The 16,583-nt window shown below is 43.3% G+C and overlaps 1 protein-coding gene across 1 annotated transcript in view; it reads right to left on the bottom strand.

Moving 5' to 3' along the window:
- DDX31 (DEAD-box helicase 31) overlaps positions 1-16,568 on the bottom strand; it is a 71,476-nt gene extending 54,908 nt beyond the window's left edge. Inside the window, exons 1-8 of the mRNA XM_081236346.1 lie at positions 16,102-16,568; positions 11,102-11,358; positions 10,920-10,995; positions 9,870-9,913; positions 8,504-8,574; positions 7,503-7,567; positions 1,559-1,603; positions 180-221 (exon numbers count right to left, since the gene is read on the bottom strand). Coding sequence (XP_081092472.1) covers positions 180-221; positions 1,559-1,603; positions 7,503-7,567; positions 8,504-8,574; positions 9,870-9,913; positions 10,920-10,995; positions 11,102-11,358; positions 16,102-16,197 — 696 coding nt within the window. The 5' untranslated portion in view covers positions 16,198-16,568. The remainder of the gene's footprint in view (positions 1-179; positions 222-1,558; positions 1,604-7,502; positions 7,568-8,503; positions 8,575-9,869; positions 9,914-10,919; positions 10,996-11,101; positions 11,359-16,101) is intronic.
- Positions 16,569-16,583: the final 15 nt, after the last annotated feature.

The following is a 16,583-nucleotide window of genomic DNA, read 5'->3' as shown; positions in this document are numbered from 1 at the left end:
AAGGTTCAGATCAATAAAAACCTATAAACTGTATCTGGGGTGAGCAGAGACATCCAGGGAATACAAGGAAAACTGCAGTAATTCCTAGCTCTTTGAAAATAAAGAAAAGACTGGTATCTTTCTCTTTCCTCAAAAAGTCAGGAAAAAAAAGACAAAACTGAACTCATGGCTTGCCTTACCTTAAGCAGTTTCTGGACAGTATCAAAGCTTTGTAGGGCCAGCTGTAAATGTTAAAAAGTTAGAGTTAATGAGCAAGGTCCCTTCTTACCTTTTTATTTATTTTTAAAAATTTAGACAGTGTAAAGTGATAAGGATCCAACCTTGGACCTCAAGTTAGGATTTAAAAAAAGAAAGCCCTACACACAGAATCTACTTGGGAAATACACGTTGTTCTTAGACTGATTCTGAAAACTGTCAGTCTGGAGAATGTGGCTAGAGACATCACATCTATTTCTTGGACATACACAAACATAGTGTTCTGTGCTCCCTCTGCTGGCTCAAATTCCCAGAGTACCACACAGAAAAGTACAGTCTACGGTACACAAAGATGGAAGAAAATGAAACAGAGTCAACCTGTTTGGAAAGGGAGAGAATGTAATATGTGTGAAGCGGTAAACCATACAGTGACGCAACAGGCTAGCCTTGGGAACATTACTTTACAGGTGACGTGACTATATCCTAAGGCTATGCTGGGGCAGAGCAGCAGCTAAAGACAGAGACGGTCATTTCCCAAGTTTATTAAAGGGGGAAAAAAAGAAAAAACCAACAAGCCCAGTGGAAACCAGAGAAAGAGAACATTAATGTACCGAACAGTTTATAACCATTAACAACCATCAACAAAGCCTCTACATAATCCCTTTATCCAAGGATATATATACAGTTTCCACATGTTTTGTATTCAGGAAGCATCCCAGGGAAGTAGCGAGTTTGCTGCTGTAAAAATTTAAACAGCTCTGTGCCTGCTCCTTCAATGGATTGAGCTGAGACAGGATGCTGCAGGCTGTACAGAAACCTCCATTGTCATGATCGATTCTCTGCAAGGAAGTGATTAGCATTCGATATAGGAAACAGATACCCTAATCTGAAATTGCCTCTAAAGACAAATAAAATAAGTCGGATAGAAGAGATTTCCACCAAGAAAGAAGAAAAAACATCAAGAAGCTTAACTTTGAGAAACAAGTAAAAATTTTGGTACAGTAGCTTCTTAAAAAAATAAAAGTTCATTTGTAGGGTCAACTGCTTTTATTTTTTAATTAAGTTGTAAAAGAAAAAACCAACGTACAAAAATGTGATTATTTTAATTCCTTTTATAAGGACAGAAATTTATAGTGTCATTAGTTTTTAGATAACAGAGAAACACTTATCCAAAACCAAAAAACTTCTGGTTTTCAAAGAATACTTGAATTTTTCTTCTTGTCAAGAACCAGAAGGATGGTTCCTGGGCAAAGGAAAGGGTGTAGTGATTTGTGCAGCAGGGAGAAAAATGGTAAAACCACTTTTAAATTCAACGATATCACTGAACGTACTTGCTTAGCACCCCGAAAGTGGGACTGCTTACCTCTCTTGTTGGCACTAGTATCAGAGCATAGGGGCCGTCACCACGCTGTTGACACAGAAGGAAAGAAATGCCATTAGTTGAATGAACGTAGGTCGCAGAGGTCCAGAAGGGGAGATTAAGGGTGGCCACTTGTGAACATCAGGAGCAGTTCATTAAAGAGATAAGCCTGCCCACTACCCTCATGATTACACGACATTAATCTAGAAGTTCTGGCCCATGCAATCAGAAAAGACAAAGAAATATGTATAAATCTGGAAAGTAGGAAGTAAAGTTGTCATTATTAGCAGATGATATTTTATCCTAAAAAAACCCCAAAACCAACGAAAACAAAAACAACTTAAGAAATCGGGACTTGAGGACTTCCCTGGTGGTGCAGTGGTTAAGAATCCGCCTGCCAATACAGGGGACACGGGTTTGATCCCTGGTCCAGGAAGATCCCACATGCTGCGGAGCAACTAAGCCCACGTGCCACAACTACTGAGCCTGAGCTCTAGAGCCCGTGAGCCACAACTACTGAGCTCACGTGCCACAACTACTGAGCCCGCGTGCCTAGAGCCCATGCTCTGCAACGAGAAGCCACCGCAGTGAGAAGCCCGCCCACCGCGACGAAGAGTAGCCCCCGCTCGCCACAACTAGAGAAAGCCTGCGCGTAGCAACAAAGACCCAATGCAGACAAAAATAAATAAATTTAATAAATTTAAAAAAAGAAATCACTTGAAAATCTACTACAAAAAAGACAAGTCAACTAGCTGAATACAAAATTAATACAGAAAATCAACAGCCTTCCAACACAGAAAGTTAGATGGACTCACACTTAGAATAGCAAAAAAACAAAAAAGGTTAAAAAAAAAAAGCTTCACAAAAAATGTACAAATCTATACAATAAAAAATTTTAAATACCTCTAAGGCACATAAAATAAAATTTGAATAAATGGAACAATGTATCCTATTCTTGGATAAGAAGACTCAATATTATAAATAAGCTAATTCCCCTTAAATCAATCCATAAATGTTATGTAATTCTAATAAAAATGCCATGAACATGCATATTTATGCATATATAAAATATCTAAAACATGCCACAAGTATACATACATATGCATATAAAAAATTATATATATAACCAGACAAGCTGATTTCAAAGTTCATATGGAAAAATAAATGTGCAAGAATAATCAAGACATTTCTGAACAACAGCAGATGACACGACGACTTAAGTCTACAGTAGTTTTGAAAAACTGATGCTGGCACAGAGATTACAATAACAAATACAGCCCAGAATAGAATCAAATACATATAGAAAGTCAGGAAACATGGTAAGAGGCGACTTATATCAGCAGTGAAAAGATGGATAATTCAAGTGTCCTTTTAGAAAAAAAATTAAGTTAGAAAAATAAAGTTGGAATTAAGTGGGCCTTTGTACAGATGACATAAAACTCAGAATCTATAAAACTCTGATAAATTTTATCACATAAAAATTTTTAAATTTCAGAATGGAAAAGTAACATCTAAAAAAAATTAGTCAAATGACAACGTGGGGGAAAAAATATGCCACACGTAAGAGAAAGGGCCAATTTTTTAGTTTATAAAGAAGGTTTGTAATTCCATTAAAAATAAAAATAAAAAAGACCAACAACTCAAATAGAAAAATGGAGAGGGATATAATAGCTAATTTATGGAAATAAGAATTCAAAATATGGCTTTTAAATGTATGAAAAGATGCTCAACTTTACTCCTAAGAGAAATTCAAATCAAAACTATGATACAACATTTTGCCCCTGTCAAATGAGCAAAAATAAAACAGCCGATAGTGTTGATAAAGGCATAGGCACACAGGAACTCTTATACACTTGTTGGTGGGAATCCAAATTGGTATAACTCCTTTAAAGATCAATTTTGGTATTATCTACCAAATAGAAAGCAAATTCCACTTATAGGAATTTCTCAAAAAGAGAGACTCACACGTGTGTATAAAGAAGTTGTTTAATTGCTTTGTTTGTAGCAAAATGTTGAACATAATGTAAATTCCACCAACGAGGGAATGACTCAATAATTTATGGTACATACTTACAGTGGAAGACTAGGCAGCCATTAAAAAAACAAGGCGGGTCAACACGGTATTGATAAGAAACCATCCCCAAAACATATTAAGTGAACAAAAGCAAGGCACAGACAATCATGCACAGCAAGCAACCTTTTGTGTATCAAAGAAACAAAAACTTCAATGAAAGGGGGAGGGGAACTATGTATAGTCAGATTTGCTTTATACGCAAAGAATATCCTTGAAAGGATTAAACAAGAGACCCGTGATAAGGACCATCCCATCCTGAGAGGAGAACTGTGCCACTCAGGGCAAGGGGCAGTAGAACGACCTACTTGTCACTGTATATCTTTTGGTGCTCTTCAGATTTTTTTAACATGTACCTTATACCTACAAATAACAGTAACAATAGTAGAAGAGAACAAAGTAATCTGACAAGGGCCAGGAAGTCAGCTGTGCCTTGCATCTCCAAAGTGCTCACAGGCACTTAGGGAATGCATCGAATACGTTAGTGTAGAAGCTAAGCACAGATTTAGCAGCAAACTAATTTACAAGTACGGTTTTCATATTTTGCATAGGAAACGTTTACCCACAAGGCGAAAGGGATTTGGAATTCAAACTACAGCCGTCTGTACTCAACATCGACTTTGCGAGACTGCGCTGAAGCCGGGCGAGGAACAGTAAACATGTTAGTACAACGGTATCAACACAGCACTGTTAGAGATTCTGACATTTCAAAAGGTGTTACTACACAGAGAAGAAGAAAGACCAATCAATTCCTCGCAGGGCAGAAGTGAGTGAGGAAGGATGGATGGGATGTTAAAAAAAATCAGAGCCCAAAGAGCTGAAAAGTGTGAAAACACGGAAAAGCAGTCCGTCTTCATTCCGTCACTGAAGTGACTGAAGACTCTGCTGGTGCCTTGAATTTGCTGCTCCCTCCAGATAGGTGTTTTCTACAGGTCAAATCTGTTTACAGTGAACTCCAAGGGCCTGTACTGAGCATCACCTGAAATAAGTGAATTAAATTTGGGCTTGTTAAATCGTCTCTACAGAATATTCCAGTCTTTAATAGAACAAGCTGTTATTGATATTAAAAAATACTTGAGTAAATGAGAACAACGACATGGTTGGTTAATGCTCTGAATCTAAGCAATTCACAACACTGCCCTTCAAACCAGCCACACGGCCCTGCTGCTGACGATGATGGCGGAGACTTAGCGAGCAGGTTACTATCACCACCAGGCGCTTGGAAGCAGGTCTCAACTCTCCCCGTGCGCTGCCTCCCTGGATCCTCCTGGCAACCCCAGGACACAGGCACTGCCGTGATCCCCCACGAGGCACACTAGGATGAGGTGATGTGGTAACGTCGCACTCAGACCCAGGATCTGAGCAGAGCCCCCGCCGTGCTGTCCACCTGAGGAATGTGATCGCACGTCTCCTGTCCTCCGTTCACGGATCCAGCAAATGAGATAGCTGGGCCAGAACTGTAGGACCCACGCCAGATCAAATACACGCCCAAACTCTGCAACTTTCCAGGAAGAAAAAACCCTCTACTAGAAGTTCTCCTGGAGTATCTAAACGGATGAGACTTTACCACACTGGTCTAATAATTCACATTTCTTCTCTAACCTACACCAGGTACGATGCTAAGGCCCTTGTATGAACCACCGCCCTGCAAAGTGCCCAATGGAAGAAAACATCACTCACCTGCAGGAAACAGAATTCTCACTCACCCACCTCAGAGAAAACCGGCATTAGTTTGAAAAGTATCTTTCTCATCTTTGTGTGTGTACACACATATATATATGTATATATATAATTATTAGTTATGAAACTGGAGTCATATTATACATACTATTTTATAACCTGCCCTTTTAACATGGCAAGAATGCCTGTCAAGTTCACAAATAGTAATTGAAGAAAACAGCACTTTTAGTAACTATATAAGGTTCCACCATTTGGATGATTGTGTAGGATTTATTGATTTAAAAATCATTTAAATAAAGTTTAAATAACATTTAAACGTATTCATTCTGAAATAATTTCGGGCTTGCAAAAAATGACACAAATAGTTCAAAGAACGCCCTTACACCCTTCTCCCAGCTTCCTTATATGATACTGATTCTCAAAATCACCGTACAATGACCAAACAGGAAATTAACATTGATTCACTGCTATCAGTTAATTTATAGGCCTTATTCAAAGTTCGTTAACTGACCTATTAACATGCTTTTTCCAGACTAAGACCCAATTCAGGACCACGCGGCATTTAGTTGTCAGGACTCCTTCGTCTCTTTTACTCAGGGGTAGCTCTTTAGTATTTCTTTGTCTTTTGTGACCTTAATACTTTTGAAGAGTACTGGCCGGTCACTCTGTAGAACGTACTTTGATTTGGCTTTGCCTGATGTTTATGGTTAGAGTTGTGCGTTTCTGGCAAGAAAACCAGAGAAGTACTGTTTCAACCTTCATGCACCTATCAGGAGACACATTAGGCCAACACATCCCGGCACTGGTGAGGCCCCATCCAACCACTTGGTTAAGGTGGCATCAGCCAGGCTTCCCCACTGTAAAGTTACCATTTTTTCCCCTGTATCTTCCGGATACATACTTTGAGACTGTGTAAACATCCCATTTTCATCACACTTTAATCCACTCATTTTAGCATCTCTGATGATTCCTGTGTCATTTGCCAAATGATGATGTCCTACAAGTATTCACTGGAATTCTAGTATAAGGAAGGGCTTTCCCTCGTCCCACCTATTTATTCAATAATTCATTTATATCAGCTTGGACTCAATAGATATTTGTTTTAGACTGTGGGCTGTAATCCAACGCCATCATTATTTATTTTGTCATTCAAATAACAGGCAGGCTCAATATACATTGAATTCTGCGTGTCCCAACTGAGGAAAAAGTAACCAACTAGCTCGTCATCTGTCTGTGAACCCACCTCTCTTCCTATTTCTGACCTCACTGTTTCCTCTCAACTGAGAATAACCGGGTGTATTTGTGAGATGCTGGGCTGGGTTTTGAGATGACACCTATGTCTACGGAGCATGGCAGTCACACGGCCTCCTAGGGGACCATTCCAAGGAACCCAGTTCTGGCCCCTCTGGCCCAGGCGCTTAAGTGTGTTTTGCAACTAAAGGTAAGTCCTAGAAAATACTAAATACAAGGCGGCCCAACCGTCACACCCGCTAATTGGGTACTTATTTTCACTTCTACTATTCATGACAAACCACTGTTTTCAATACGATGTTCCCCTTTCTCAGTCAGAAGAGCTTGGCCTCTGGAGCCAAAGAGAATGAAGGTGGAAACCCAGCTCCACAATCACTCCCCGCACGGCCTTAGGAAGTTATTTAACTTCCTCAAGCCTCCTTTTTTTTTTTTCTTTTCTTTTTTTTAATCGAGGTAATAGTAGTACCTTCCAACTCAGTGGGACTGGTGTAGTTAGAGAGCCAAGAAGACAACACAAGCAAAGCATTCGGCACGATGTCTGACACAGGGGGAGCGTCTTACAAACATTCCCTGTTAGAACTACTAGGATGATTGTTACATTTGTTTAGATTTATTCTATTCCACTCTGAGCACGGTCTTCAGATGCAACATGCTTACGTAATAAATGAACTAAAAAGAGGCAGGAAAACAAAGCTAAGTGAAAAGATTCTTTTGGTCCCAATATTACTGCTTTGGTTCAGTTTGATGGCTTCTTATGCACTGTGAACAATAACAGAAAAACATACTTTCTTTTCTATTTTTTTCTTTTTTTTTGGCCACACCACGTGGCTTGCAGGATATTAGTTCCCCGACCAGGGATTGAACCCAGGCCCTCGGCAGTGAAAGTGCCGAGTCCTAATCACTGGACCGCCAGGGAGTTCCCAGAAAAACACGCTTTCTACTCACCTGTATTTTGGATTTCATTGCTTGAAGAGACTGGACCACGGGGATGCAATAGGCAAGAGTTTTACCTTTTAAAGAAGTACAAGAGCAAAAATCAAAATCACAGAGCCTGTAGGTGTCAGAAAACCAAAGACAGTGAACGAACCGGCACTGCTACCCTTGGGCCGTCCTGAAGTCTGGGGACAAGAAAGGTGCGCTCACATCCAGGTGGAAACAGAAGTCGCCCGTCTGTCACGACTCCTAGCTCTGCTTTGTAAATTCAGTACTGCTAACGGACCTGCACCTTCAGCTCCTTTAACGTCTAACAAGGGAGACAATGATACACTTCCGAGGCCACACAGAAGCTCAACTCAATGACTGTCCCTAGAAACTAGAAAACTCCCTCTCGGGGGTCACCTCAACCTCTCAAAGGGGCTTCCGTGGTCAAGTAAGTGTCTTCCGTGGTGCTTTCGTGGTAAGGAGCCAGCCAGTCTGAAACCCCAGGCTGGCCTCTAAAGATCAAGGAGAAACCAAGGATGGCACAAACTGCGGGCTTCCACCCACCTGAAAGGTGGCTGAGCTGGGGGAGCAGAGAATAGCTGACCTGCCACTAAGAGCACAAGAGGGTCAGAAGAGCAAGTCCAGACTGTTCTGGAACGCGCCAGAACGGTGTTCCCTGTTCTAGCAAAACAACTAGCACCCGATCAGCGTGTGCTCACAGCAAGACTGTCTTAATACCGGAAGGAAACAGTCATCACCCACCGGAGTGAAGACCGGCAGCTCTGGCCATAGATGGGGGGACCAGGCAAAGCCCTGAGATGGGCTCTAGAAATGATAGCAGACTTGACTCCTTCCTGATCACGGGCCCCATTGAGCATCCCCTTCCTTTCAGGGCTCTAATCAGAAGCAAGCGTGGCCGCCCCTCCCCCAAACCAAACAAAGCAGCCACCACCGCGACAGACACCTCCACTACACAACCCACCACACGACCGTGGAGGAAGGGCAGAAATCAAATGACAACTGACCTGAGCCAGTCTGGGATCTCACGAGAGCATCTCTGCCTTCCAGCAACACAGGGATACTTTGCTTCTGAACGCTTGGGCCGCCCAAAAGAAAGAGCACATGATTATCTATAAAGTACCACCTGCCCATGTTTACACGCAGAGATGCAAGATACACAAAATGCAGTGACCCCAGGCTCTATCACCTGCCGCCTCAGCGGTTACCTAAACAGTCATGGGAAGGGCTGAGAAACCTTTGATGGTTAGAAGAATAAAACCTCAGTTAAATTTTTGGAACTTTTGGGGCTGCGAATGTTGAGGCAAGCCAGAGATTGGCCGTTCTATTAGACTACTTAAAAAGAAAAATGGGACAGGCGTGATGACAAGCTGGAGCCACCACAAAAGCACATCACACACTCTCCTGCCTTCTGAACCAGGGAATATGAAACAATAAAACATTATGGAAAGATTCCCAAGCAGAAGAGTGAAAGGAAGCTTGTGAGCCACACAGACAGCCAGGAACTGCTGTCCGTTAGAGACCCAAATATGACTGCTATGGACACAGTAAAATGTGCGTCCACGTGTGTATTCAAAAACAAACAACAAGGTCCTACTGTACAGCACAGGGAACTATATTCAATATCCCATGATAAACCACAATGGAAAAGAATATGAAAAAGAATATATATGCATAACTGAATCACTTTGCTGTGCAGCAGAAATGAACACCTTGTAAATCAACTAGACTTCAATAAAATAAAATAAAAAACCCAAAAGGGTATGGAAATCACTTACATTTGGTTGACAAAACTGAAAAAAAATAATAAAGGGGTTCCTTATTTTATTCTTTGATACTCTTATTAATGTTTACTTCTAAGTGAAAGGTGACTTATTAAAATGTACAGAAGCATACATACTCAAAGAGAGGGGGTCATCTATGCCCCACACCTGTCACCACTCCATTTCTGTTTTCCAGGAGTTGTCACTAACATTTAAAAACTTTTTTCAGCATCCCATTATATCCAACTAAGTATTTACTCCTAACTTGTAGATGACTCTAATTCTTACCACTAAGAAATGACAAGATGAATTCTGTATTCTAGACAAGTTATTTTCAGGAAGCACAGACAACCGTGGGATCTTATGCAGACCATCTTCTGGACTAGAGATCTCTTACAGTTTAGAGCTGAGGGCAGAAGGGGACGGAGACCCAGTCCCTCCATCTCCCAGGTGGGGAAGCTGAGCGGCTACCAAGCCCTCGAGGGTCAATAATCTGGCCTGTTCTCTAATGCCAAGACACGAGTTTGCTGTCCTTCACAGACAATTCAGATTTCATCTGTTTATACCCACTTAAATCCTGAGAAAATCAAGACTGACCCGGAGTTCTTACCTGGTCATACTAGACATTTTTAAGACCGTATTTATTGTGGAAATCTAAGAGAAAAGACAAAAAAAAACAAAAAAACTTTTCTTTAACAAATTTTTTGATACAAATATATTTAATGCAAATAAGGATGCAAAAAAGGGGAAAGTACTGGGGTAACAATGGATGACCACGATCAAATCAAGTTCCTCTAACCCAGTGGTTCTCAACTGGGGGTGGTTCTGAGCACTGCCTCCCCCGGACCTCCCAATGCCTGAAGAAATCGTTGGTTGTTACAACTGGGGGTGGGGATGCTACTGGCGTTAAGTGAGTAGAGGCACAGGATGCTGCCATACATCCTGCAACACACGGGGCAGCCCCCGTGACACAGAGTCCCCATCCCCAGACGTGCACGGTACCAAGGCTGGGAAACTCCACTCAAACCTGTAGGTGAGAAAGCAAGTATAGGTAACCCACCCGAACAAAGGAGTAGGTAAGCCATGACCACACGAGCCGAGGAAATCCAGACTCCCTAAAAGTGAATGTATGTTTCTCACCTTACTCATAAATAAGGCTGGAATACTCATTCATGGGGTGTTTGTTTTGTTTTTTTTTTGAGTGTCCATTTGTTTGTAGCAAATGCATGTTTAAAGAGCCCCTTCCTCCTTCAATTCTTTATAACTCCCTTAACAGCAAGATGCCGGTTCAGTTCCCTCTCCTAGGGTCCCTGTGACATCAGCCACCCAGAATAGCCCTGATGTCGTTATCTATCCAGTAATTATGAGGTGGATTTCAAGTTCGATATGTGGAGTCTCAGTCCTAAAGTAAATTGGGTGAGGAAAGTCTTTAGAGTTCTTTAAAAAAAAGGGGGTGTGAGGTGGGGACAGTGAACAGACTCCTAAGTTCATGTGAATGGTCCTGGAAGAGCACCTTATCAATCTGAGTTCATCCAGGTAACCTGACGCAAAAATAACCATTCTTTGATTTTTTTTCTTCCTAGAACTGTCATTTCACAGACACTCTGCATGAACAGACCAAAAAAATCGACACACCGATAAAACATGGAGGGATACTTACTAGATGTGGGTGGAGGTCCAGGGCTTGAAAAGCATCTGAAGTGAACACTTTTTCTTGCACCTGCTTTACTACAGGTCTGCAAATGACGAACAAGATGCGGGCATCAGTTCCAAGAAACAAAGAAAAAGGCAGAAGACACTTAATTCCTTTTATTCTCGAAGGGTGTCTACACGTGGCCATACCTGTGGAGTTCTGGAATCTCAGGGTTGTTTTTAAACAGGGATGAAGTCTTAATGCCCGGTTTCCGCTCCTGGTTTCCATCGCTCGCACCAGCCGAAGACCTCTTGGGAGAAAACGTTTTCTGTGCCTTCCCCTTAAAAGTCCTTGGAGTTTCTTTAGCAGCAGTTTTCTTGGCTGGGAGAAATGATGTTTCACTCCTCCGTTTCGCTGGGGGAGCCTCACTGGACGCTTGGTATTTTCTTTTGGTGGCTGCTGCTTGCTGCATCGTTCCCAAAAGGAAAAGAGCGACAAGAGATGCACTAGTCCATGAAAACAGACCTCAGAGTGAAGCCTGACTGCCCACAGAATTGCATCTCTCCCTGCAGAGATCATTACGCCCCATATGTCAAGCAACAGTTTAGGGTCTGCAATCAGATTCTTTGACTCAGCCCCTTTTTTTTTCCCCCAAAAGGAAAAAAAAAAAAAAAACCCACAAACCTCAGCTGTTCCATCTACTAGACCTCACCAATCATCTTAACCTTCAACTCCACCAAGATAATCAAGAAGGGAGAAACATTTTTCAGGCTGAATTTTAACAAATGGAGTCCGTTTGCAGGGAGGAGAGGACCCACCTTGTGAAGTGTGCAAGCTATGTCAATCCAAATCTCTAGGAATCCATGTACACGACACGAACGAGGAAGAGGGGAAATGAATCTTTTCTCTTGCCACCAACAAAGCCCATCGGTGACTAGATAAGCTGCATCCCAGCTTGTGGCCAGGAAGCAGAAACCTTCATTACCGCTCTACCCCAGAGCGCTTGGATCGCTGTCATTCTCTGCCCTCAAGCTGCTCCCCCAGATTCAGATGGCTTGGAGACGATTCCTCCTCCCAGTTTCCATTCCAAATGAGAATTCAGCTCCATCCATCACCTCTATCACAATTACTCCCAACTCTCCTCGCCTTTCCATTCCCTGTATGATCGCCGATTACAGGCTACAATACGAGACATTTTCTTGCCTGTTGCTTCTCATTTCCATAGCGTGAATGTTGTTAAATGTATGATGTCCAAAATTCCCCTAGGAGAAGTTCATCCAATTCCTCTATTTTCCTTGGCCTTCTCTTCCAATTTACATCACACATGAATATAAAAACATCCTGTGAGTAGCTAGGAATTGTTATTCTGGAGTTGTGGTTTCTCTTGGAATATGTTATTTTCCTCTTGGCTTGAAGTCATGACTTCTGTGTACACATCAGCTTGCTTTAGCCATGACTGTCAGCTTTTGACTAACCCAGCAATAACAATAGTTCTTTGTTCCTGGCAACCCTAAGGGCTCCTATAGCTAAGTAATTCGATACATACAACTTCAAATATTTAGTATTAATATTTAGTATTAATGAAGTAGGTACCGACCTGCTTCATTTTACAAATTTTACAAATTTATTTTTACGAAGTCCCCAATTTTCAGACTAAAAAGAGATGAAGTCAAGTTTCAGGTCCCTTTGAATCATTTGTAAGACGGAATGAAATGCGCAGATCTTACCTGGTTTACAGACCCACAGGCTCCTGGAGCACAAAAAGGCCCAAAGGCCTCTCCCCCCAACGCATGTGTGGACTTCCCATCACCAGACCCCCTGACAGGTGGCCCTGCAGCTCCTGCCTGCACCTCCTCCTACTGTCCTCCATCCCATGAGGCAGCCCATTCTGTCCCCAACCAAGTTCTAGGGGCTGGGAAGCTGTTTCTGACATTCAGGCAAGACCTGTCTCCTAGAAGATCCATCTACTAGTTTGCAGTTTGCTTTCTGCAGCAACTCTTGTATGTAACATTCCTTCATTCATCACAGAACTCCTCTTTTTCCTCCTTCTTTGGACTAAATATCCCAAACAAGACACAAACCTTAGATCCCTTACCATCCCGGTCGCTCTTTATTCCCATGTCAACTTCTCTCTAAAAGGCAAGTGTCCCAAGTTAAGCAAGGTATCAGGCAGGCTTTCCGTTGCTCGGCTAAAATTGAAAACGTGTAATGCGAGCTACAAAGCCCTTTAGACTCGAACCTCTGCCCATCTCACCAGTCTCAGCTTTACCCTCTGCCATCCTGGACTTCCTTAAATTCCTAGAATGTCCCAAGCTCCTTCTCTCCTCAGGGCCTTTGCACATGTTACTCCTACACCCATGTCCCCAGCCCTCCCCTCATACTCATCCTTCAGATCTAGGGCTACCTGCTGCGTCCTCAGAAGAGCCTTTCCTGACCTCCTCTCTCCACCTGTCAAACCAGGGTGCCTGTTCTTGGCTCTCCTGGCACCCTTATTCTCCTTTGCAGCACTCAGTAAAATAATAAATACAGCACATAATTCATTGTGTGATGTCTCTCTTCCCCATTAGCTTGGAAGAAATGGACAAGCCTGTCCCAGATAGCACTGAATCCCCTGCACAGGACCACGTCTGGCACAAAGTAAGTGCTCAATAAATAACTGTAAGATTAATGAATAACACGAGATGGAATTATCCTTTTCCGTGATCTGGATCTATTCTATTTGTTAGTTCCCCCGCACCCCACCAGCATCCACAACACATTCATTTAAAAAACTGACCACCATCAAGTAGCTTGGTTCTGAAGATACAAAGATTAGACAAGCCCTTGAAGAAGTCACAGACTAGTGGAAGAGACGAAAGTGTAAGATCGCAAATCTAAACCTATATTTGTACTACAGAAGAGGTATAGACAAAGGGTTATTTGGGCACAAAACATGAAGTATGACTACCATGGCCCACAGCGAGGGGAAGGGAGGCAAAGATACAGGAATGCTTCATGAGGTGGCATTTGAGCAGAGAAGAGCAGGGACACATCTGGATCTTCTAAAAATAAGCAAGTCCCTGAGTCTGCTCCCCCACCTGCATAATGAGGGGATTATGGCAGGTGACCTCTAGGGTCCATTCCGCCCTAACAGTCTACATGCCGTGTGTTTGATATTAATAAACATATTCAGTAGTTACTATACACCAGGGAGTATGCTAAATACTTATATGAATGATGTCATCTATCCATAGGGTACTGGCATCATCCCATTGTAACATGAGAACACGGAGGCAGAGGAGTGAAGTAACCTGCCCCAGGATCACTGCAGGATCAAGGCTTTGCCCAGACGCTAGTTCCACGCCCTGGATTCCTAACAACAATGCTACAACACCATCTAGTAAATGTATCCTGTTTGGTTACAAAATGTATCCTGTTTGGTTAGAAAACATCATGGATAGTTTGATCCCAATTTTGTTCTGCTTCTTTTCCAGAAGGATATATACCACAATGTTACCCAAAGTTGCCTCTGAGTATGACAATCATGGGTGGGTTTTGTTTTTTTTTTAATCTACTTTCCAAATTTCCTACAATAAATTTATATTTTTTTCCTTTCTTTTTTTTTTTTTAGAAAAAACATTCCGCATAGCATTCGACAGAGAATACTTGACGCTGTCGAGGTCTTTCCAAGTCCAGTGTGTGAGCTACTCAACCCAAAGCCAGGCTACTAGCAAATCTGATCAGCAAATACAGAATTCTCATTCAAGACACGAACAAAAATGTAGGTGCGGACAAGGCCACCGCACACAGTTATCATCACCTGATCCTTTTGACACAGTGCTTCAAGCGATCATAAAACCAGACAGCTTACAGTGATTTACTCAACTCACTCCACAAAGTGTTACTAAGTGCTTTCTATGTGTTAGTTACTAGACAGGTACATGGCACAAGCACCCTACTGCCCTCCTGATGTAGCAATTCTATTACCCAAAATGGAGCCAATATGACTTTAAAAAAAAAAAATAATTGACATGTATTATTAAGTGCTCCTATGGGCCAGAAAACGTACGGAGTCTTTATGTATATTATCTGATTTAATCTTCATAACAGCCTTATATGAAGTAGAAATTATTGTTCTCATTTTATGGATAGGAAAAGTGAGGATCAGAGAGGTGAAGTAATTTCTTCAAGGTCACAGAGCTGGCATGTTGCAAGGTCAAATCCCAGGTCTGTCCCACTCCAAATTCCACGTTCCCAATTGGCTCGCTGGTACTGATACTTCCCCGCCCCCTCGGCATAGATGCAGCTAAAACATCACCCAGCTGAAAAGTCCTTACAAGCCTCTAAATCCTGAAGTTGATTATCACTAATAAAATCTGGACAATAACGCAGACAGTGGGTATGAGCTGATGTGAGCTTATGTGAACTCAAGGAGTTTCAGCGTCACCACATTGGTTGAAAGGAACTGAACTGAACTTTGGCAAGTTTTCAATGGCATTAAATGATGCTTGCTCGAGAACCGGCCCCCCGCCACCCACCCCCCCACCCCCCCCACACACACACACCTTCCTTGGCACCAAATTGTAACCTTCCTGGTCATTAAGGCAACATGATTTTCCAACAGATTTCTGCCCTGCAGCCCTCCTCTTTCCTAGGAGCTAAGTCAACCATCCTAAACTAATTTTCAGCTCTGGCTTGGGTTAAATTTAAGGCATCTTTTTCTCACCTAATGAGGGGATTATATTGATGAGTTGTATTTTCTTTACCCCCTTCACTGCACGTGGATGAAAATACACCCGTTTTGAAAACTCTTCAAAGAAATTTCTAGTCTCCAGTCCTCATTCCCGAAACAAACGACCCTTAGAGTCGAGGAAAGGGCGGCTGAAAGAAGTTCAGAGATGCGCTTGGTAAGTGACAAGCTGGGCCTCTCGCGCGAGCGTCAGTTCCTAACTTCTCCGAGTGACAGTCTCAGATCCCTGCCTCCGACTAGCAGCCCGCGCCAGCTCCCGCCCGTCTACACCCGCTCCGCTCCCTCCAAGAACGTCTCCGCAGAATGGTGTCCCGGTCTCAGACACGTGTTGCTCAGCGACTCCTCCAGGAGCTGCCCGATACCTGACTTTCCCCTCTTAACTCCGCAAGTAATTCGAACCCCGACCGAGAGGCAAGGCGGTAGGTCCCGGCGCGCCGCGGCCCTGGGTGCGAACGAATCCGAAACCGGGTCAGAACTCACCCGCCTCGACTGGGCTGGGCGGAGTCTGGAGGACGTCGTGAGGACTGCGGCCCGGGACTCGGGAACATGGGGAAACACTCCGTCGGCTGCTGCCATGCCGGCGGAGAGGCGAGTCGAGACCTCGCGAACCAGGAGCGCCACTCCGCTCGGACCCACGTGAGACGTGCGCGAGGACCCCGCGTAGCTGCCCCGCCGGGTCCTGCGCCCGCCCACCTTCCGGGTCCCGAAGAGCCCGCGAACACACGGCCCTGCGCCACTAGAGACCGAAGCCACGGCCCCGGGGCCCTAGGGGGAGGCGGCGGCCCCGTTTGGCGTCCCTAGTGGCTTGGCCTATGGCAGGGGGTGTCAAGTCACACTCAACCCCACAGTTCATGCCGTGCAGTTCTTTGAACTCCTTTGAGAAACAAGAAGAGGCGTGCCCCATCGAACCAATGTTTCCTTCCTTTGCCGCCGGGTTACTGTTCCCTCAGAACCTTAGTTGC

Source organism: Mesoplodon bidens, assembly GCF_964165515.1.
Source record: "Mesoplodon bidens genome assembly, chromosome: 6".
Classification (NCBI taxonomy): Eukaryota; Metazoa; Chordata; class Mammalia; order Artiodactyla; family Ziphiidae; genus Mesoplodon; species Mesoplodon bidens.
Note: the sequence above shows the minus strand (reverse complement) of the source record. Positions and strands in the feature narration are given on the sequence as shown.